The sequence below is a fragment of the Equus przewalskii genome, chromosome X, assembly GCF_037783145.1.
Source record: "Equus przewalskii isolate Varuska chromosome X, EquPr2, whole genome shotgun sequence".
In the NCBI taxonomy this organism is placed as follows: Eukaryota; Metazoa; Chordata; class Mammalia; order Perissodactyla; family Equidae; genus Equus; species Equus przewalskii.
In genome coordinates this window covers 123,412,304-123,434,688 of record NC_091863.1, presented here as the reverse complement: position 1 = coordinate 123,434,688, position 22,385 = coordinate 123,412,304, and the positions used below count along the sequence as shown (strand labels likewise).

Below are 22,385 nucleotides of genomic sequence, written 5' to 3'. Positions count from 1 at the left end.
TTTTTAGCCTCCCAGTTTATGGTACTGCAGCTACAAGAAACTCATACAGGATATATATTTTCAGCTCTGCCATTTGTGTTTCCTCTTCTGTGAAATGCCTGCTTGCATCAATATTCCCATTTTTCTATTGGATTATCTTTTTAAAATTGATTTATAGGAGTTCTTTATATATTCTGAGTATAAGCCCTGCGTTGGTTATGTGTATTGCAAATCTCTTCTGCTCCGTGGCTTCCCTTTTCACTTTCTTAATGATGTCTTCTGATGAACAGAACTTCTTAATTTTAATGTAGTCAAATTTACCATTTTTTTCTTTATGGTTAATATTTTTAATGTCCTGTTTAAGAAACCTTTCTCTGCCCCCAAGATTATAGAAATATTCTCCTATATTATCTTCTAGAAGTTATCTTGTTTTTCATACTTTTATGTATGTATGGTGTGAGGTATGGGTCAAGTTTCTTTTTTTCCATAGAGATCTGCAGTTGTCCCAGTACCATTTATTGAGATAAATATCCTTTACCCACTGTCTTGAAATACTGCTTTTGTTGTATAATAAGTGTCCATATAGCTGTGGGTCAGTTTTAGGGCTCTCTATTCCACTGGTCAATTTGTCTATTCAGTACCACACTGTCTTAATCACTATAGCTTCATAATAAACCTTGATACCCAGTAAGGCAAATCCTCCCACCTTGTTCTTCTTTTTCAAGAGGCTCTTCTTGGGCTATTGTGCTTCCATATAAATTTTAGAGTCAACTTGTTAGGTTGATTAGATAATTTCAAAAGTTGATTAGGTTATTTGAAATTGTAGTAAGGTATACATAACATAAAATTGACAATTTTAGCCATTTAAAAAAGTTTTCTATTGTGGTAGAATATCCATAATATAAAATTTACCATTTTAACCATTTTTAAGTGTACAGTTCAGTGCATTGTTGTGCAACCATCATCACCATCCATTGGCAGAACATTGTCATCATCCCAAACTAAAACTCTGTCCTCACTAAACACTAACTCCCCATCCCCTCGCCCAGCCCCTGGCACCCACCATTCTACTTTCTGTTTCTATGACTGACTGCTCCAGGGACCATACAAGTGGAATCATACAGTATCTGTCCTTTTATGTTTGGCTTATTTCGCTTAGCATAACATTTTCAAGGTTCATCCAAGTTGTAACACGTGTTAGTGTAGCACATTTTATTTATCCACTCATCTGTTGATGGACACTTGAGTTGTTTCCACCTTTTGGCTCTTGTGAGTAATGCTGCTATGAACATTGGTGTACAAATATCTGTTTGAACCCTGATTAGCTTTTGATTGGTATTACATTTAATCTATAGATCAATTCTGGAGAACTGACACTTTTACTGTATCATGTCTTCCTGTTCATGAGTGTGGGATCTCTCTCCATTTACTTAGGTCTTCTTCAATGTCTTTCAATAAGGTGTTATAATTTTCCTTATATAAGTCTTTCACATCTTTTGTTAGATTGATTCCGAGGTACCCTATAGTTTTGTAAATGATGTCTTGTTTTAAATTATATTCTCTAATTCTTTTGTTGCTGGTGTATGTATAGAAATGCACTTGAGGGGCCAGCCCAGTGGCGCAGCGGTTAAGTGCACACGTTCTACTTCTCGGCGACCCGGGATGCGCCGGTTTGGATCCCGGGTGCGGACATGGTACCGCTTGGCAAACACCGTGCTGTGGTAGGCATCCCACATATAAAGATGGGCACGGATGTTAGCTCAGGGCCTGGCTTCCTCAGCAAAAAGAGGAGGACTGGCAGTAGTTAGCTCAGGGCTAATCTTCCTCAAAAAATAAATAAATAAATAACAGACCTAAACGTAAAACCTATAAATACAAAATTTTTTTTTTAATTAAAAAAAAAAAAGTAAGTCCTGGGGATGGTGACTATAGTTAACAATGCTGTATTGCATATTTGAAAGTTGCTAAGAGAGTAGATCTTAAAAGTTCTCATCACAAGAAAAAAAATTTTGTAACTACGTGTGATGATGGATGTTAACTAGACTTACTGTGGTGATCATTTTGCAATGGATACAAATATCAAATCATTATGTTGTACGCCTGAAACGAATATAATGTTATATGTCAATTTTACCTCAATAAAAATATCAAAAAACATTTACTCTAGCTTTGTGGTAGTCTCCATCAGATTGAGAACGGTGTTTTTGTAGATAGACTATCAGATTAAGAAAGTTCCCTTCTGTTCGTAGTTTGCCAAGAGTTTTTGAAATTACAAGTATTTTACGGCTGATATGCTTCTGCATCTATTGAAATAATCATATGGATTTTCTCCTTTAATCAGTTAATATGGTGAATGACATTTATAGATTTTGCAATCCCAGAATAAGCCAAACTTTACTGTGAACCTAAAACTGCTATAAAAAAGTCTACATAAAAAAACATCAAATTGCAGAAGCAGCTATACAGTACAATATGATTTAAAATTTAAAAACCTGCAAAACTATATTTATATAATATTTATGGAGATTATGTAGTAAAAACACAAGAACATGAAAAAATGGAACATTCTATCATAGGGTATAAAATCAGAACTCTTCATGAAATGTAGTTGATATTTGTTCAAATGGATATGAAATATATACATGAAAAAGGGATGTTATATTTTGACCTGTAAATGCAAAGTGGCCTACAGTTTGTTTTTACCTATATTTATTTACAAGTGTTTCTTTTTTTCCCCAAGTGATTTTTTTTCCCTTCTGGTCACTTTTTTTTTTTTCCGAGGAGGATTAGCCCTGAGCTAACATCTGTGAATCCTTTTTTTTTTTTCTGAGGAAGACTGGCCCCGAGCTAACACCTGTACCCATCTTCCTCTACTTAATATGTGAGACGCCTACCACAGCATAGTGTGCCAGTGCCATGTCTGCACCCAAGATCCGAACTGGCGAACCCCGGGCCACCGAAGTGAAACGGGAGCACTTAACCGCTGTGCCACCGGGCCGGCCCCCGGTCACTTTTGAAAACCTTTTATTTTGAAATAATCATAGACTCACACACAGTTGCCGTCGTGATCATCTTTGAATCTTCTCTTTTTGCTGGCTCAGTTTTGTGGTTCTGTCTTTTCTTTCTCTCCACATTTCTATTATAGTATTTCCCATATTCTGTCAGACGCTGTCAATTTCAGAAGTCTCAAAGGGTTTCAATGTGTTCTTGTTTCTGCTGACCTAACTACGGTGCTTCATTTCTTTCTATGTTTGGTGATCTTTGTGAGGCCTTTTTGATTGATCCTAATCTATGGACAAACTGGAGACCTAAACTGAGCCCACTTTTCTCTAGAGAGAATTTGCTTTCGCTTCTGCCAGGAGCACCACCACCCTGGATGCTCCTTTGCTCCCACCCAGGGTCCCAGACTCAATCTAGGTGTTTCCTTCCCACCTCCCAACACAGTTCATGTTGCTCATGGCAACTTGCTGGGCCTTTCAGAGACCTCCTCTCTTCTGGGAACCAGCCCAGGAAGGATCAAATTGCTACTTGCTTCTCTCGGCCTTGCTAGCTTTGGGATTTGAAGCAAGTCTATTAGCTTGCTCTGCCTTCTTTGCAAAATGAGATTAATCACTACTTTTGCAAGGTTATGGGAACTACAGACAATGACTGAAGTCGTAAGCGACTGGGGCACACTGAGAACTCAAGGCCCTCTATTCAAGTGCTCTTGATGTGCCCAGGGCTTTAAGGGTCCAGCCTTCCCGTCCAGCGGGTCACATCCCATCCGCACCATTACAGAGAGGCCAGAGGTAAAACAGCACGACACAGATGCTTTACTGTTTACAAAACATGAAAACCCAGGCCCCAGGAAACTCAAGTGATGCCAGAGAAGTGGAAAGGACAGAGAAGTCAGTGGCCCTGGTGTCGGGGCAAGTGGCAGGGTCTCAGGCCCTTACTGCAGGCTCTGTTTGGCTGGGCTCCACTTCTGGCAAAGGGCAGCTCTTCTGCCTGCAGCCTGGGGCCAGGCCCTGCCTGAGGCTCCCATGCTTGTGGGAAGAACAGGCAGAAGAAAGACATGGCTGATGGTCATCCCTGAGGAGGTGGTGAGCAGCTCCCAGATTGGGGCAGGTGGGTGGAATCCAGGCCAAGAGCCTTGTGGGCCCCTCCCTAAAGCTCCAGCCTGGCCACTTGCCCCTCTTCAATGACCCTCCCTCCTGACACCAGCCCTGGGAGAGAACATCTTCGTGGCCAAGCGGGAGAAGCAGCTGAAACCCTTCCTCCAACTGAAGAAACACAGGAGCTGGAATGCTCACCAACTAGGAGAGGGCACCCATTAAGGGTATGAACAAATCTGTCTAACAAACTGTAACTGGGCTCAAAGCATCAGTTCATCCCCCAGCTCCAGCTCTGTGTGGTGCAAGGACCCAAAGGCGGCACTGAGAGCCTGGTAGCTGGGGCTTGGGTCCCAGAGCTGTCTCTTCTCCAGGCCTTGGGGGCTGTGCCCAGTCCAGAGGAAGCAAGGGCAGGGTCTGGGTAGGGTAGCGCCTAGCTCCGGGGCTGCAGGTGGTTATGGAGCTGCTCCGCCTGGGTCTTCAGGCGCTGGAATTCCTCCTGAATGAAGTCGGTCAGGGCTTTACGCATCTCCACCTGAGGGGAAGGACTGGGGCTGGCCTGCAGCCCTCAGGGAGCTGCCCCCAGGAACCCTGGGAGGCCAAGGGCGCTGGGAGGGGCCGAGGACAGTGAGGGGGAAGCCCAGGGGGGAAACTCACAGTGGACTTGTTCTCTGCCCGGAGCCGTTCCAGCACGGGCAGGGCACTAAAGGGCTTTCCGATCAGCACGGTGATTTTCTGTGGGGAGACCAGCCACCAGCAGGTGACAGGAATAGGGGGAGTGCCCACAGCTCCAGCCCAACTGCCCCGGGGAGCCAGAAGCCAAGTCCTGCCCCTAACTTGCTGCATGCCTCTAGGGCCATTCTCCCTCTTTAAAGTCAAACAGTCGGGCTCAGTGGCATCCAAAGGCCATCTCAGTCCTGGGGTCCATGATCTAGACGTCCTGTCCCAGTGCAACCCTTTGCCTGCCCCTGCCCCAGCCTGATTGCCTTGGCTCTCCTTCTACTGGCCCTGGTGCCAGGAAGGCCCTCTCTATGTTCCCCTAGGTCCCCATGCTGCAGCCTCAAGCTCAGCTTCTGAATCTGGTCTCAGTAGTGCTGAATGAGAGACATAGAGCAGATGGCAGACAGACAGACAGATGAAGGTCAGCACCCCTTACCCACCTGTCCAAAGCGGGGGAAGTAGGGCGGGCTGTTAGGAAGGACGTCGTTCATTCCTGCAGTGTGGTGGACAGAAGGCCGGGAAGCAGGCATGGAGTGGAGCAGGGCAGCCTGGGACCAGAAGGAGCCCCCTCCCTGCCAACCAGCAGAAAGCCCCTGGACACCACCTAGGGAAGCCCCTCTCCCTCCCCCATCCCCAGGCCGCAGCCTTGGCCAGAGAGGGAGACTCACCGACATGCCACAGCGGCAGGATGACGGGGTTGAGATGACACTCAGCAATCAGGCGCCCAATTCCTGTCCCAGGGAGAGGCAGAAACACTGGTGTGAGCAGAGCTTCAATACCAGCCTACAGCCGGGCCATCCCTGCCCTCCTCCACTTAAAACGACCTGCCCCCTCCTGCTGCTACCAACATACCCATCTGCCACAGTCCAAGCCAGCCCTTACCCCACTTGAAGCGCAGGAACTCGGAGCTCATGTTCACTTTGCCTGTTGAGAGCGAGGACAGAGGTGAGGCTTGGGAGACATGGAGGAAGCAGTCCCGCCCATATTGTTAGTGGGGGTCGCAACCCTGCCAGCCCCACTGACCTTCTGGGAAGATGTGCACCCAGTCCCCATGGTTGAGCTTCTCCAAAATGAAGTCCATTCCCTTCTGGTAGACGCCATCTCCTGCCGAGAAAAGGCCTCTCTCTGTCAGTCCCCATTCTCCCAGGGCCCCTCCTTCCCCGTCCCTGGGAATGAAGCAGCAGCTCAGGGACTTTCTCATCCCCCACTGTGCCGTCCATACAGACCCCTTCCAGTGACTGTCTCTCCCGGGCCAGCTCAGCCCCGGTTGCATCATGGCCCTTGACATCCTTAGTTCAATAATATCCTCTAAACCTCTAAGTGCCTGTCATGTACAAGATGGCATCATCGTCTCAAACTATCTCTGACCAAAATTCTGAACTTGGCAATTCCTCCTCCAACCTAGGACCCTGCGTTCTGCCTGTTGGTCTCATCATAGCCTCACCCGCTGGGACACTTCAGCTGCAGGCATATACCTACAGTATACACCCTTGCAGACCCCCGGATCGGCTCACCATCCTCCCTACCCTCCCTCTCTCCCTGCCAGGCTCTTGGAGCCTCTCCTTCTCCTTGGGATGCACCACTTCTGGGGCAAGCCTACCATCTGCTGCCCCTGGCTCAGAGGGTGCTGCTGGAGCAAACCAATTCACAACTTCCAGCCTTGCTTGGGGCCCAGATCCTGGACACCAACGCTGTCTTGGCCAGGCCAGTTACTGCAGCCACTCCCCACAGGCCTCCTAGCTCTGCCTACATCCTCAGCCTCCACCGTCCCTTTCTCTTGCTGGCCCCTTCCTCATAGGGCTCCCCTTGGCGAAGTCTCTCAGGAAAGGGAGAACACTGGCTGGAACACACAGTGTCATTGAGAGTTGGGAAAAACTCAAATTTGCTAAATGGAAAAAAGTGGGGCCGAGCTGCCCCCAATGCTAGCAACACTTGCCTTAGAGACATGCTGAGACCATGACACTGAATCCAGGTGGCCTGGTGCTCAGCAACAACACAGACATGGATGCCTAATGCTGTGTGCTGGCTTTCAATTTGGAGTCACATGGAGACAATCTGTGACCACATGCATTAAGAATCTCATCAAGCTTGTCCATATAGTGGACAGAAACAGAAAAGGAGGGAGGTTGAAGGAGCAGGGTAGAGTAAATATCCTCATCTTATCAAGTAGGGAGTAGAGAGCCATATCACAAAGAGGGAGAGAGACAGACTCCAGGACTAGCTTGTGGCTATGCACCAAGAAATGGACTTTTAATCTGTTCTCTACAAGGCCAAGTCTGTAGAAGGTGCTAGTTAGGGATCCAGAAATCTCAACCCAACCCAAATGGGGAGCTGGCCCAGCAGGTCCCTCAGGGGTTGGAGTTAGGGATCAATCACCCATGACCGTTTCTTAGGGCAGCACAGAGCAGCGGTTTCCCTACTTGGGACTGCATTACCTGCTAGGGGGTGGGCTTCAGAGCTGCTGGCTCCTCTATTAAAATCCACTGGTACAACCAAGCCATCCAGCTTGAAATTGAAATTTTAAAACACTACTACTATGCTTTTGGAGCAACACTTCATAATGTTTAGCTTTTGCAAATGCTATTTCTACTCACTTGTTCAGCTTGTGCAAGATCACTTCGATACTTCATGTCATATCACAAGGCCTATGCTTGGGGGGGGAAAGGGAACTTCTTGGAATACAGAAGCAAAGTATAACAGATACTTCCTTTTTTTCAACACGTATTGTTAGATCTTTGCTACACATCCAACGTGTTTGGTAAATAGCTTGTCCCTGCCCATTTTCTCTCACTGAAGGTGCTTAGGATTAAGATTTCTGCATCAAAAAAAATAAAATACCTAGGAATAAACTTAACCAAGGAGGCGAAAGACCTGTACCCTGAAAACTACACGACACTGGGATGAGAGAAATGGAAAGCGACACAAATAAATGGAAAGATACACTGTGCTCATGGAAAGAATTAATATAGTTAAAATGTCCATACTGCCCAAAGCCATCTACAGATTCAAAGCAATCCTTTTCAAAATACCAATGGGATTTTTCACAGAACTAGACCAAATAAATCTAAAATTTGTATGGAACCACAAAAGACCCAGAATAGGATTAAGATTTCACTTTGTCTTTTTACGTTTTCTTTTTATTGGAGGAAGATTAGCCCTGAGCTAACATCTGCTGCCAATCTTCCTCTTTTTTTTTTTTTTTTTTTTTTTTTTGCTGAGGAAGACTGGCCCTGAGCTAACATCCATGCCCATCTTCCTCTACTTTATATGTGGGATGCCTGCCACAGCATGGCTTGCCAAGCAGTGCCATGTCTGCACCCAGGATCTGAACCAGCGAACCCCTGGCCGCCAAAGCGGAACATGCTAACTTAACTGCTGCGCCACCGGGCTGGCCCCTTCACTTTCTGTTTTTAATTGTGCAATAAAACCTAGATGCAGGCCAAAAAGAACAAGACAAATGGAGACAGAAGACCTCTGTCTGAGGTTGCAGAAGGGAGGAACTAAGACTTGGGAACAGGGGTACGTGAGCAGAGTCCTCATCTCTCAGAGCGGGGAGTGATAAACACCACCACAGTCACTAGCCATAACGTTGTAGCCCCTGCTTCTTTCGGAGAAATGAAGTAGCCTCCAAAAGCAGCAAAAAGAGAGGCCAGCCCGGTGGTGTAGGGGTTAAGTTCACGTGCTCCAATTGGGCAGCCCAGGGTTTGCAGGTTCAGATCCCAGGTGCAGACCTACACACCACTCATCAGGCCATGCCGTGGTGGCATCCCACATACAAAACAGAGAAAGATTGGCACAGATGTTAGCTCAGGGCCAATCTTCCTCACACACACAAAAAGAGGCAGCAAAAAGAGAAAGCTTTTCAGGCAGCTGTCTCCGGGGAGTAGTCCGAGGATCTGGAGGGGTGGGCACTGCAGCTTTTCATTCAAAGTCCTTCTTTATTATTTGAGGTTACTTTATTGGATTTTACCCGGTTTTACTTTGACCAACTAGAAATAAGAAACTCTTCCTTGACCTCTAACACCTTTTGGTTACTTCCTCCTCTCTCTTCTTCCTCATAATGAAACCTCTGGGAAGAGTGGCCACCCCTGCTGTCTCCAACCACTGCCCCCGCGCACCCCCCGCAGCTCCTGCAGCTGTCACTCCCTGGAATTGGCTTCTCCAGGGTCACTGGAGGCTTCCACAGTGGCAAAGGGCTCTGCTTTGCTTCCTTCCTCTCTGGCCATTGCTTCCTGCTGCCTTGGTGGCTTGTCTCTCCTGTGTTTTGAGGTGCTGTCTTGGGCCCCTGCTCTCTCCCTCTACAATCTCGTCTCTATGTTTGTGACTTTGTTTGTGGTTGAGTCTCCGATATCTTTATTCCCAACCATTCTTTTGAGTTCCAGAACTGCACATCCCACTGTGCCTCTGGGACTGCTCCCCACTTCAGGTGACAGGCTCTTCAGATGAAGCATGTGCAAAACGGGACTTACCTCCTCTCCCAACCCCCACACTACTTTCCCCTCCTCCCATCCTCCCAATGGTTCAGTGTTACCAGATGGCACCTATGTCATCTTTGAGTTATTTTCCTCACCCCCTCCTACACCCAATCTATCAAGTCCTGTTGACTCTGCCTGCAGAGCACATCCCAAAGCAGGCCCCTTCTCTGACTCTCCACGATGACCCTCAGAGGCCTAGCTACAATCCTCTGCTGCCAGAAGCACTGGGATGACCCCTAACTGGGCTCCCTGCCTCCACCCAGCCCCGCTTCTGTTGACCAGCCACACTGCAGCCAGGGTGCTCTCTCTCTGAAGCACAAACGAAAGCACATCGTTACCCTCACAAGACAGCACAGTCTAAAATGATTAACAGGGGCCAGCCCCATGGCCTAGTGGTTAAGTTTGGCATGCTCTGCTTCAGCGGCCTAGCTTTGGTTCCCGGGCACAAACCTACACCACACATCTGTCAGTGGCCATGCTGTGATGGTGGCTCACACACAAAACAGAGGAAGACTGGCAACAGATGTTAGCTCAGGGTGAATCTTCCTCAGCAAAAAGAGGAAGAGTGACAATGGATGTTAGCTCAGGGCCAATCTTCCTCAGCCAAAAATAATAAAATAAAATAAAATAAAATGATTAACATGATTATTCCAGAACCCTCACATTTGGCCTGCAACCTACATTTTCTTTCTTTCTTTTTTTTTTTTTTTGAGGAAGATTAGCCCTGAGCTAACATCTGCTGCCAATTCTCCTCTTTTTGCTGAGGAAGGCTGGCCCTGAGCTAACATCCGTGCCCATCTTCCTCTACTTTATATGTGGGACGCCTACCACAGCATGGTGTGCCAAGCAGTGCCATGTCCATACCGGGATCCGAACCAGCAAACCCCGGGCTGCCAAAGTGGAATGTGCGCACTTAACCACTGTGCCACTGGGCCAGCCCCGCAACCTACATCTTCTACCTTTATCGCATACCTCTCTAGTGCCTGGCACACCTTCCCATGTCTCGAACACCTTTCCTTTCATACTCTGCCTGGAAAAATTCTACTTCCCCAGAGGAAAGAGCAACCTGGATTCAAATCCTGGCTTTGCCAGCTCTTGCCCTGTGACCTTGCCAGCAGTTTAATCCCTGAGCCCCTTTATCTGGAAAATGGGGATCAAAATGGGCCCTGCCTCCTGAGGCTCTCAAGATGTGCTTAGTCATTCAATGTCACATCCCTCACCCCACAAGCCTATTTGTTCTCCCAAACCCTGCAGCCTCTGACACATGCCACCACCATCAAAGACCAGTGATACCACACTGCCACCATTGAGTTAGCAACATCCTTGCATGAAGGGGCTGTGGATAATGCCTCTTTGACCCTAATGCCAGAGCTCCAGGTTCATACAATCCTCAGGCAGTTGCAGAGAATTGAGCACTCTCCAAGAAGCCATGGCTCCTCCACTAGCCACTTGCCACCTCTGCTGCCATGCAGTGGATCTGGGCCTCACGCTAGTGGGGCAGTGGTCCCTGGCTCCCCTTGCTCCCAGGCTGCCTGTCCCACCTGGGTCCCTCCACGTCCCGTGCTGCCAAGCCAGAGGCACTGGCTACCTCCTCCCTGCCCCAAAGGAGGCCAGAGAAGCCCCAAAAGCACCTCCCCACAGCCAATGGCCCACTAGGGCCTCCCAGAGGAGCAGCTCACCTCGACACACGGGCACACACTTGCCCAAGCTGAAGAAGTGGGAGTGCAGCTCCTTGGTGAAGCAGATGTCTGCAGCCGCAGGGGTCCTGGAGTGGGGACAGATACAGTCATCCTTGCCTCACCTGCACCCTGCTTCCCTACCCTCCCCTCAGCATGATGCCTGGCATCATCGGCAATGCAGAATGGAGGCACAGGAGGGCCTGCAGGGTGGGGCCCCACTCCCTGCCCTGCCTAGACCGCTGGATGCCACCTCCTGGGCAGAGCAGGAAGAAGGCAAATCTGGGCAGAGACGGGTGAGGCCTGCTGGGCCCACTGCAAGGGGCCCATTCCTCCTCACCAACGCATCAACTTCAGGTTCCAGATGTGGCGAAGTTTCAGGATCCCTAGAGAAGGAGAGAAAAGCCTTCATGCCCTAACTTAGCTTGTCTTTAGGGAGCACCTTTTTCTGTCACCCTCTTTCAGGGAATGGGGAACAAGGTCAGCAGCACTACCTTTTCCTATGGCCCAAAGTGGCACCTTGCAGACCCTTGGGCTGGACCTCAAATTCTCCCTGGCTCCTCTGTCTCTCTCATCTCCCATATCTTTAGTCACTACATCTGGTCTGCTTACATCTCTGATAGATTTTAACACTGCCTATTCGTCTATACCTCTCCTTTCATTATCACTGCCGTCACCCTAGTCCAGGCTACTGGACGGCTCCAAAGCCTCCTTCCTGGCCTCCTAGGACCCGCCTGTGGCATCCTACATGCCATTCTCTGCCCAATGGCCAGGGTGAACTCTGAAAGGCTCCGATTTGACCCGGTGGCTCCTCGTGAGCTTTAAGATAGTCTAATGTCCTGCATTCAGTGGTGGAAGCCCTGAGCACCCTTCTATGCAGCCATCCAGGTTACTGGAGCCAAGCAACTTCCTGTGAAGTCAGCAGAGCAGGAACTTCTAGGTGGGGGACCAGGCTCCCAAATGAGGCTGGTTGAAGGGTACAAATCCAGTCTGGGGCAAACCTGAAACCAGGACACAGGTCTTCCAGCCCCTAGCCCAGAGCTTCCTTAACAGGACACCGTATCATCCTCAGATTTGTTCCCAAGACTCTGTGGGATCTTCAACGGTTTAGAGAATGGAGGGTTCCACAGGTCTGGTGCATCAGAGTAAAGAATCTGTCAGACCTTGCCCTGTAGCCATTTCCTCATTTTCTCGCTCCCTCCAAGTTTCTTAGGCTCTCTCCAAATCACGTTCCCTGAGAGGATGCTGAAGCTACAAATCAAATTTTCAGCCCTGAGGCAGGACACCCCAGAAACAGGAGTGCCAGAGCTATGTGAAGAGCCCACTGACAAGTGAGTTTGGGGGCCGGCCCTGTGCTCCACTTCAGCGGCCCAGGGTTTCACCTATTCCAATCCTGGGGTGGACATGGCTCCGCTCATCAGGCCACACTGAGGCGGTGTCCCACATGCCACAACTGGAAGGAGCCACAACTAAAAATACACAACTATGTACCGGGGGGCTTTTGGAAGAAAAAGGGAAAATAAAATCTTTTAAAAAAAGAGAGTTTGTTCTGCCTTTGTTTGGCCCCCATCCCAGGTTCTGTCCCTGCCTCCCTGTGCCCAGCGCAGTGGTCCAGGTACCCCAGAGATGAGGGTCATCCATGCAGGACTGGTGATTGGAGACAGTGATGAGGGGAGTGGCTGGGCCCCGGTTCTCGATGAGTTCGTACAGCACCTCCTTGTTGTGGACGGTGAGGTGGTTCATGTACTCTGGCGGGGAGAGAGGGAGTGTGGGGGGCCTTGGACTTCTCCCACAGCCCAGGGCTCCCTCGACCCACACTAGGCCCGGCCAGCGCTCCCAACCCCAAACCCCAACTCTAGCCGGGCGCGGAGACCCGTGGCCGACCCTGCCTCGGCTTCAGGCACACTCACTGGTCCAGAAGCAGCTGTAGGTGCCCACCAGGCCCATGACAACGCTGCTGGCCAGGGTCCAGGCGAGCGGCGGCACCGCGGGGAAGGGCCATTTCACGTGTAGGGGCATCTTTCCCCCAGAGCGAGCTCCCTCCCACCGCCCCCGGCGGCCCGGCGCTCCCTCTGCCACCGGGCAGCCTGTGGGGCCGCTCCAGGTCTGTGTCCTCAACCGCTCGAGAGCTAGGTCCCTGACAGGCCAGCGCCGCAGACGGACGCCGCGGCTCAGCGCGACAGGGGCCTCGACCAAGGTCACCTCGCAGGTCAGGCCAGAGCCGGGCCCGGCCCCGCTCTCGCCACAGCTGAGCCGCCACCGGGCACTGGAGCCGGAGGACGTAGCAAGGAGGGATAGGGGCCAGCAGCAATAGCGGTGCACCCCGCGCACCCGCCGGAAACCGAGTCGGCGACGGCGCCCGAACCCCGCCCCCCCGCCACCTGTCGCAAAACGCGCTCGAGCCGCTTGACGGCAATGGGGGAGGGCCCGCGGGCCGCGGAGTCCCGCCCTGCCCTTGCGCAGCTCTGGTCTTAAGCGCCGGTTCCTGTGTCCTTAATCCGTCTCCCAAAAAGTCTCGGTGGGCAGCAGGGCTGGGCAGCACGATTAGCTGACACCGCTGGAGGTCGCGGCGGGTAGAGCACTTTCTTTTTTCAGGAAGATTAGCCCTGAGCTAAGGACTGCCAATCCTCCTCTTTTTGCTGAGGAAGCCTGGCCCTGAGCTAACATCGTGCCCACCTTCCTCTGCTTTCTATGTGGGACGCCTACCACAGCATGGCTTTTGCCAAGCGGTGCCATGTCCGCACCCGGGATCCAAACCGGCGAACCCCGGGCCACCGAGAAGCGGAACGTGCGAACTCAACTGCTGCGCCACCTGGGCCGGCCCCAGGTGGAGCGCTTTTACTTTAGTCTTTTTTTTCCCCTTTACTTTTATTGAGGTGAAATTCGCATGACAAGGAGGCCGGCCTGGTGGCCGAGTGGTTGGGCTCGCGTGCTCTGCTGCGGTGGCCCAGGGTCTCACAGTTTCGGATCCTAGCGCGGACATGGCACCGCTCATCAGGCCACGCTGACGCGGCGTCCCACGTGCCACAACTAGAAGGACCCACAACTGAATATACAACTATGTACTGGGGGGATTTGGGGAGAAAAGCAAAAAAAAAAAAAATTCGCATAACATAGAATTAACCATTTCATACTATTTTATAGCATTTTATATTATATACAGTAGCTTATGTATATAACAGTGTTATACATTATATATTAGATGATGTAATTTTACATAAGTACAATATTGCAAATTTATACTATACGTATATATGTATGCAATACGTAATGTGATGAAATATGTAATATATAGCATATAATAGGAAATTATATGTTATAGTTTTTTATATCGTTTAGTACGTTTGCACTGTTGCCAGCCACCATCTCTAAGTAGTTCCAGAACATGTTCGTCACCGCAAAAGAAAGCCCTGTACCCATTAAACAGTCTTTTTAATCTTTAAAGCATAATTTTAGTGACTTTCAAAATTTTTCTAACCTTCTGCTCATCACCATCCCCAATCCATTAGTGCGTAGGTCCTACCAAGAGGGACATTGCCCTGATGACAGCATTACAACCATCCAGTGAAGACCCACCACCTGACCAAAGACCCTGCCTGAGTCCTCCAGTTGTCCCAACAGCAACAGTGCAGGACCCCAAGGGACACTGAGCTGCCAGCTCTCTAGTTCCCTTCTCTCTGGGACAGATCCTCAGTCCCTGCCCTCCAGGAAGGGTGGGGCAGCAGGCTGGCCTTGACGTGTGGTAACGTGATGGGTGAGTCAGGAGGACAGTCTCTTCCTCTTTCCTTCTCTCCAGTCCCTGCCCAGGCAGGCGCTGGGATTCCGTGGGTTGTTGCAATCCACTTACAGCCGAGGCAGGCAAGGAGACAAGCTGGTCTGCACAGGTATGGGAGCCCTCTGGGGAGAAGTGGGGAGGAAGTTGCCCCAAGCCTGGGGAGGGGGATACGAAGGGAAGGGAACCCCAGGACTGGGGCCAAGGCCTGGTGTTGGGAGCCTGGGCTGGGCTTTGGGCTGAGGCCAGAAACAGTCACTTTCTGGTTCTTCTTGCCCTTGGCCCTCATGGGGGCCCCTGGCCCCAGGGCCTCCAAGCTTGGGCCTCCAAGCTTGGGCCTCCAAGCCTGCGGTTGCCAGCTCAGGGCTGCCTAAATACCCACATACGTCCCAGAATAGGCACCAGGGCAGGGGACTCAAACTAGCATGAGTGACAGAGCAGGTGGCCAGGGAAAAAGAGGCATTGAGCCCAGCCCGGAGAGCGAAGGAGATGGACAGAGACGCAATGACAGAGACAAAGATCGGGGAGAGCAGAGAAAGACAGAGGCAGAACATGAGCCCAAGAGGAAGGCAATGAGGTGACAGAGAAAAGCCGGCAGACAGAAGTACAGAGACTTATGTCACTGAATGAAAGTGACAAGGACAGGGAATGGAGCAAGGGGCTGAGCCCAAAAGATAGGGCAGAGTCTGGGTGAGCCTGAGACAAAGATAAACCAAGAGAGATGCTCAGGGGTCGGCCCGATGGTGCAGCGGTTAAGTGCTCACATTCCGCTTCGGCGGCCTGGGGTTTGCCAGTTTGGATCCCGGGTGCGGACATGGCACCGCTTGGCAAGCCATGCTGTGGCCCGCGTCCCACATATAAAGTAGAGGAAGATGGGCACGGATGTTAGCTCAGGGCCAGTCTTCCTCAGCAAAAAGAGGAGGGTTGGCAGCAGATGTTAGCTCAGGGCTAATCTTCCAAAAAAAAGAGAGAGAGAGAGAGAGATGCTCAGGAAGAGAGGGGCTCCAGTTGGTAAGACGAACAAGAACGGCTGCCGCTGGTGGCGGGGGCGTGAGAAAGGGGTCCCATCACATACCACAGTGGGGTGATTTGGTGTATCTGAGGTCATTTTACATGCATACACCCTTGAGCCCAGCGATTCTACTGCTGGGAATTTGTCTTAAAGATAATATCTCACAAGCAGGGAGAGAGATATGCACGAGGATGGTCCTCCTAGATGCTAATAGTGGTGAAAAGTTGGAATCAACCCTGAGGTTGAACCCTTGTGGACTGCTGGTGGGAATGTAAGATGGTGCAGCTGCTGTGGGGAAACAGCAAAAAATTAAACACAGCATTCCCATATGATTCAGCAATTCCACTTCTGGGTATATACCTAAAAGGAATGAAAGGGGCTCAAACAATATTTGCACACCCATGTTCACAGCATGATTCACAGTAGCCAAAAGGTGGAAGCAACCCAGACGTCCATCAACAGATGAATAGATAAACAAAATTTGGCCCATCCACACAATGGAATGTTATTCCACCTTAAAAGGAAGGACATTCTGACACGTGCTACAACATGGATGAACCTTGAGGACATTATGCTAAGGAAAATAGGCCAGTCACAAAAGGATAGATATCATATGGTTCCACCTGTATGAAGTCCCGAAAGCACAGACAGAAAGGAGGATTTGGGGCAGGGGGGTGGTGCCAGGGGAGGGAGAAGGGGAGTTAGTGTTGTTAGTGTTTCATGGGGACAGAGTTTCAGCTCAGGAAGACGAAAAAGTTCCGGGGATGGATGGTGGGGATGGCTGCGCGGCAATGTGAATGTACTTTGATGCCCCTGAACTGTAGTCTTAAAAGTGGTTAAGATGCTAAATTCTATGCTCTGTGTATTTTACCACAATTAAAAAGAATGAGGTCAAGCCATACGTGCCAGTGTCAGAAGGTGTCCCCAGGAAGGAAGGCAGGACATCTGCAACACTGGCAGCTCTGGGAGACTGGTGCTGGGCAGCAGGATGAACATCACTTTCTCTGTCCCGTATTATCATGTCCTGGAACCAGAACTGAGTCCAGCTGGGACTGTACCTTGTGGTGACCTGGATTCCTCTGGAGGGTCCCAGCAGCCCGCACACAGCCATGCACTGCCCCGCTGTGTTCCTGCTCCTCCTCCTGGCCGGTGGGGCGGAGGCCTTTCGCATCTGTGCCTTCAACGCCCAGCGGCTGACGCTTGCCAAGGTGGCCAGGGAACATGTGATGGACACCTTAGTTCGGGTAGGTTCATCACTGCAGGGAAGCTGCACCCCTAAGGGCCGTGACCCAAAGCCCCCAGCCCTGCCTGATCAGGGGCATGTTCCAGAGAAGAGGAGACATCAAGAGACATGGGTGTGGAGACATGGGGCACATTCCTTCCCTGTCCTTAGCCTCAATCTCCTCCTCTGTAAAATGGGTGCAGTGTGGGTAGGGATGGCATTCAATCCTCTCCCAGGCTCTTTCTAGTCCCCACTGCTCTCTGTGGGTAGAAGCTGGCACCACATGATACTCTTGGCCACGCCAGTGCCATTTCCCCAGGAACACCACACCCCCCCCCCAGGGTGGCTGGCACTGAGTGGGGCTGGCCTTCCTGGTATCCTGCAGATCCTGGCTCGCTGTGACATCATGGTGCTGCAGGAGGTGGTGGACTCTTCTGGCAGTGCCATCCCCTTGCTGCTTCGAGAACTCAAGCGGTGAGGACGGCTCTGTGGGTGTAATCTGAGGCCCTACCCCAGAGCCTCGGGGCTCCTGACCCTGGGTTCCCCTTTTCTGGCAGATTTGATGGCTCCGGGCCCTATGACTTCCTGAGCAGCCCCCCGCTGGGGCGCAGCACATACAAAGAGCAGTACGTGTACATCTACCGGTAAGCACAGACAGTGGCCAGCTTCCTTCTCATCGTGTTCTTTCTCCTCAATGGTTTTATTCTGGGATCTTCCTCTTCTCCACCCCAGCCAGCTTTGGTGCCCATGTGTCCCTACAGAAGGAGGCCTTCCTTCTCCATGCACAGATGTGGAGCCCCTCTGCCTCTCTCTTGTAAAAGCCACTGGGGCTTAGAGTGAGGCTGGCCCCCTCTTTGGGAGCGGCTGGCTGCAGCTTCTAGGAAGAGGCTCAACAGGGGCCCATTGTGGTCCTTGGGCAGACCTAGTTTCCAGAAACAGTCCTAAGTTACTGGGAGGACAGCCTGGGGGAAGGCCCTTTGGGGTCAGGATCCAGAGGTCAGAGAAGGAGACCTGTTTCTCTATATAGATGAACTTATACGATGTCTAGAATTCACTCCAAAATAATAGGGGAGGGGCCGGCCCAGTGGTGCAACAGTTAAGTTCACATGTTCTACTTTGGCAGCCTGGGGTTCACCAGTTCGGAACCCAGGTGCCGACCTACACATCGCTTATCAAGCCATGCTGTGGCAGGCATCTTATCAAGCCATGCTGTGGCAGGCATCCCACATGTAAAGTAGAGGAAGATGGGCATGGATGTTAGCTCAGGGCCAGTCTTCCTCAGCAAAAAAGAGGAGGATTGGCGGCAGATGTTAGCTCAGGGCTAATCTTCCTCAAAAAAAAAAAAAAAAAAAACACAAAAATAACAGGGGAGGCCGGCCCTGTGGCCTAGTGGTTGTTAAGTTTGGTGCACTCCACTTTGGCAGCCCGGGTTTGTGCGTTCCGATCCCAGTCAGTCCTACACTACTTGTCAGCCATGCTGTGGTGGTGACCCACATATAAAGTGGAGGAAGATTGGCACAGATGTTAGCTCAGGGCTAATCTTCCTCAGCAAAAAAAATAAAATAAAATAACAGGGGAACAGAAACACATCCATACAGGAGTGCTCATAGCAGCATCACTTATAACAGCCCCAAAGTGGAAATGGCCCAAGTGTCCATCAGCTGGTGAAGGTTTGTGTGTGTGGTCTCTGCACAGGATGGAAGGAATGGAGTCCTGACCCATGCTGCAGCATGAGTGGGCCTTGAAAATTGATGCTAAAGGAACAAAGTCAGACACAGAAGACCGCATACTATTTGATTCCTTTCACATGAAATGTCCAGAATAGGCAAATCTACAGAGAGAGAAATCAGATCAGTGGCTGCCAGGGGCTGACGAGGAGGGGAATGGAAAGTGATTGCTAATGGGTACAAGGTTTCTTTTTGGGGAGATAAGAATATTCTAAAATTGATTGTGGTGATAGTTGCACAACCTTGTGAATGTACTAAACACCACTGAATTGTGCATTTTAAACAGGTGAATTTCATGGTGTGTGAATTATATCTCAATAAAAAAAGTTCTAGAGAAAAAGTCTAGGAAGGCTGTGCCCACATGAAATGGGGCTGCTGATGGAGGGCCCCTTCCCTGAGTGCCAGCTTTGATATTGGCACTTGCAAACCAAAATCACTGACGTGGGGCCTCTGCTTCCTGTCCCTTGGTTCCCCAGGTCCCACAAGACACGGGCCCTGGATCACTACCTGTATAATGATGAGGATGACCTCTTTGCCCGGGAGCCTTTTGTAGCCCAGTTCACTTTGCCTAGCAAGGGTAGGAGGGGAAGAAGGGTGGCCCTGTTCTGTGGGTGGGGGAAGGGGATCTGGCTGGCTCTCCCAGGGGCTTGGTTACCCGCAGGAGGCTGGGCAGAGAAGGGCCAGGAGTGGGTGGGAGCCCTCCATCCCTGGGGCTTCGCAGTCCTTCCCAGCCTGGTGCTGGTCCCGCTGCACACCACTCCGAAGGATGTAGAGAAGGAGTTGAACGCCCTCTACGACGTATTTCTGGATGTCTCCCAGCGCTGGCAGAGCAAGGTAGGACTGGACAGATTGCATGGGAGGGATGAGGACAGGATGGCTAGCTAGGTGGCTGGGCCCAACTGCTGTCCCCTTCTCCAGGATGTGATCCTGCTTGGGGACTTCAATGCTGACTGCGCTTCGCTGAACAAAAAGCACCTGGGGGAGCTGGTGCTGCGGACTCAGGCAGGCTTCCACTGGGCGATTGCTGATGGAGAGGACACCACGGTGCGGGCCAGCACCCACTGCACCTATGACCGCATCGTGCTGCACGGGGAGCGCTGCCAGAGCCTGCTGCATGCCGCGGCCACCTTTGACTTCCCCAGGAGGTTCCAGCTCACCGAGGAGGAAGTAAAGGGGTGGGGAAGGAATGGGGTCAGCGGGAAGTCCTTCAGCCCTGACACTAACACTTTGTCCCACCGCCCATCCCCAGGCTCTCAACATCAGCGACCACTACCCTGTGGAGGTGGAGCTGAGCCAGGCGGTGTGCAGGGTTCAGCCCCTTGGCCTGGCCGTTCTGTTGCTGCCATCATTGCTGCTGCCACTCCTGCCCCTTCAGCTGGACCTAGTGGCCTGAAACTGCCCAATGCCTGCTGCCCACAGATGTGATGACTACACTGCCTTCAGGACTCAAACCCCGGCCTCCCTGTCCATCCTGTGCTGGGGCCCAAGTGACTCCTGAGGGCCTCAACTGCAGCCCTGTCCCGTCAGACTGCAGCCCGGCCCAGCCCTCCTCCATTGGACTGCAGCCCGGCCCAGCCCTCCTCCATTGGACTGCAGCCCGGCCCAGCCCTCCTCCATTGGACTGCAGCCCGGCCCAGCCCTCCTCCATTGGACTGCAGCCCGGCCCAGCCCTCCTCCATCTGCCCTTTCTTTGGTTTGGCTTATGTTCTTTGGTTGGGCCTGTGCCTGGCATGAGAATGTGGAAGACGAGGAAGGCAGGGGCCCTGAGGCTGGAGCCATGCTCCTCTTCCCCCAGGTAGTTATCAGGAGTGGAGATAAAGGAGGCTCCAGGGCTTGGGGAGGGGAAGAGAGGGCTTAGGAGGTGATCTCGGCTAAACTCCTGATTCTTGCAGGACTCAGAAAAGGGAATCCCAACAGATCAAAAAGATTTTATTACATGACAAAAAGTAAATTTACACATACACTGAGAACAAAAAACTAGATTGGTGGGGATATTACATATGTGTAGCAGATATGTCAGAGGGCCATCTTTATTGTACATATGAATCAAGAAAATATTAAGACCACAGTAGATACAAGGATGGAGAGAAGCAGATTACACACGCACATGCGCAGAGTAACTAAGGAACGAAATGTTTCTCATTGCAATCCAGTGAATGAAAATAGTTGCAAACAGTCCCGATGCCTGCAGTCAAGCCCATGTTCATAACCACTGTGTGGCCTGGCCCCGCCACTTAGGGTGCTGTCAGTCCGCATTGGCACATGCTTGGGGTAGGAGGGAGCCTGGAGGAGGCTGGTTACCAAGGGTACAGGTGCACGCAGAAGAGATCTATAACTAAAGCATCTACCAGAGCACACTCTTAGGGAGACGGACTCCAGGGTGGGGGAGTCGGCCAAACATTCACAACCAGCCCACATGGGGTTGTTGCTGTCACGGGACCCTCCCTTCCCCAGCTCCATTTTCCAGAGAACAGAGCTCAGTAAAAACATAGCAGGACATCAGGGCTGCTTAAGCACAAATTATCATATTTATGGCTTAAAACCATCATTTTTGAGGTAAGAAATAAATCTTAAACTTTAGAAATGGCTGTAGGGAGGCTGGCCCGGTGGCGCAGCAGTTAAGTGAGCACGTTCCACTTTAGCAGCCTGGGGGTCCGCCGGTTTGGATCCCGGGTGCGGACATGGCACTGCTTAGCAAGCCATGCTGTGGCAGGCATCCCACATATAGAGGAAGATTGGCAAGATGTTAGCTCAGGGCTAGTCTTCCTCAAAAAAAAGAAATGGCTATAGGGGCTGGCCCCGTGGCAAGTGGTTAAGTTTATGCGCTCCGCTTCAGACACTTGGGGTTCGCAGGTTTGGATCCCGGGCGCAGACCTAGCACTGCTCATCAGGCCATGCTGACACGGCGTCCCACATAGCACAACTAGAAGAACCTACAACTAGAATATACAACTATGTACCAGGAGGCTGTGGGGAGAAGAAAAAAGAAAAGATTGGTAGCAGATGTTAGCTCAGGGCCAACCGTTATAAAAACGAAAACAAAACTTAATAAGAAGCCTTTTAAAAGAAAAAAAATGGCTGTAGGTAAAAATCACAAAAAGCCAGAGGCCTGAGGGGCCATGGGGACTAAGCTCCGCATGGAGGCCTGCCTGGGGAGCAGCCAGCAGACTGGAGCAGCTCTCCCCACCATGCGTAGTCCTGGAATCAGATCCCTTCGCTGTCTTCTCCCAGGTGCACAGCCTCAGGCCACCCTGGCTAGCAGAGCTCTGCAGGCCTCTTTGCTGCTCCCCTAGAACACTGGAGTCCTACCATTGCTCTTGCAGCAGAGTAGCCCTGGCACAGTTGGGGCACCAGACAGCACATGGGGATCCTTAGGCCAAGGAGGGCTACGCACTGTTTGCCCAAAGGCCTCTTGCTGCCAAGTGCTATGGGCCAATTCAGCTGTGGGAGCTTGGTGTGAGGGTGGACACTGGCCAGTGGTGGAGAGGGCCCTGCGAGTAAGGCCCTAGAAGTTGGGGGGTGGGGGTGGGTAGAGCAGTGAGTCAAGGAGATTGCTTAACAACTCAAAAGGGGACTGTGAACCTACAGCATCTGATGGAGGCGGGTCTGAGTCAATGTTCCCAAGAGGCAACTTAAGAGAGGCTGCTAGTCCTAGCCCATGCTCTGGGTTTGTTCCCTCACTGGTAATAAAGTGACAGCTGGCCAGCTTAG

At 51.1% G+C, this 22,385-nt stretch overlaps 2 protein-coding genes across 5 annotated transcripts; one reads left to right on the top strand and one right to left on the bottom strand.

Annotated features, from left to right (window-relative positions):
* Positions 1–3,768: 3,768 nt before the first annotated feature.
* On the bottom strand, positions 3,769–13,962 carry TAFAZZIN (tafazzin, phospholipid-lysophospholipid transacylase). Of its 3 annotated transcripts, none has more exons than XM_070604427.1 (10): positions 12,852–13,962; positions 12,561–12,689; positions 11,282–11,327; positions 10,945–11,030; positions 5,814–5,894; positions 5,673–5,714; positions 5,459–5,521; positions 5,231–5,283; positions 4,728–4,805; positions 3,769–4,605 (listed from the first exon to the last, which is right to left on the bottom strand). In XM_070604427.1, the coding sequence occupies exons 1-10, from the start codon at positions 12,958–12,960 to the stop codon at positions 4,504–4,506; spliced, it is 789 nt and encodes a 262-aa protein (XP_070460528.1). In that variant the 5' UTR covers positions 12,961–13,962; the 3' UTR covers positions 3,769–4,503. The 3 variants fall into 3 exon arrangements, with proteins under 3 accessions (XP_070460528.1, XP_070460529.1, XP_070460530.1); XM_070604428.1 differs by having other exon boundaries at positions 3,769–4,569; positions 12,852–13,381; XM_070604429.1 differs by having other exon boundaries at positions 3,769–4,805; positions 12,852–13,344.
* Positions 13,373–22,384, top strand: DNASE1L1 (deoxyribonuclease 1 like 1). 2 transcript variants are annotated; one of them, XM_070604426.1, is made up of 9 exons: positions 13,373–13,514; positions 14,451–14,825; positions 16,760–16,969; positions 17,333–17,421; positions 17,505–17,591; positions 19,151–19,251; positions 19,396–19,508; positions 19,593–19,819; positions 19,924–22,384. In XM_070604426.1, the coding sequence occupies exons 3-9, from the start codon at positions 16,835–16,837 to the stop codon at positions 19,964–19,966; spliced, it is 795 nt and encodes a 264-aa protein (XP_070460527.1). In that variant the 5' UTR covers positions 13,373–13,514; positions 14,451–14,825; positions 16,760–16,834; the 3' UTR covers positions 19,967–22,384. The 2 variants fall into 2 exon arrangements, with proteins under 2 accessions (XP_070460527.1, XP_070460525.1); XM_070604424.1 differs by having other exon boundaries at positions 19,593–19,841.
* The last annotated feature ends 1 nt before the right edge of the window (position 22,385 follows it).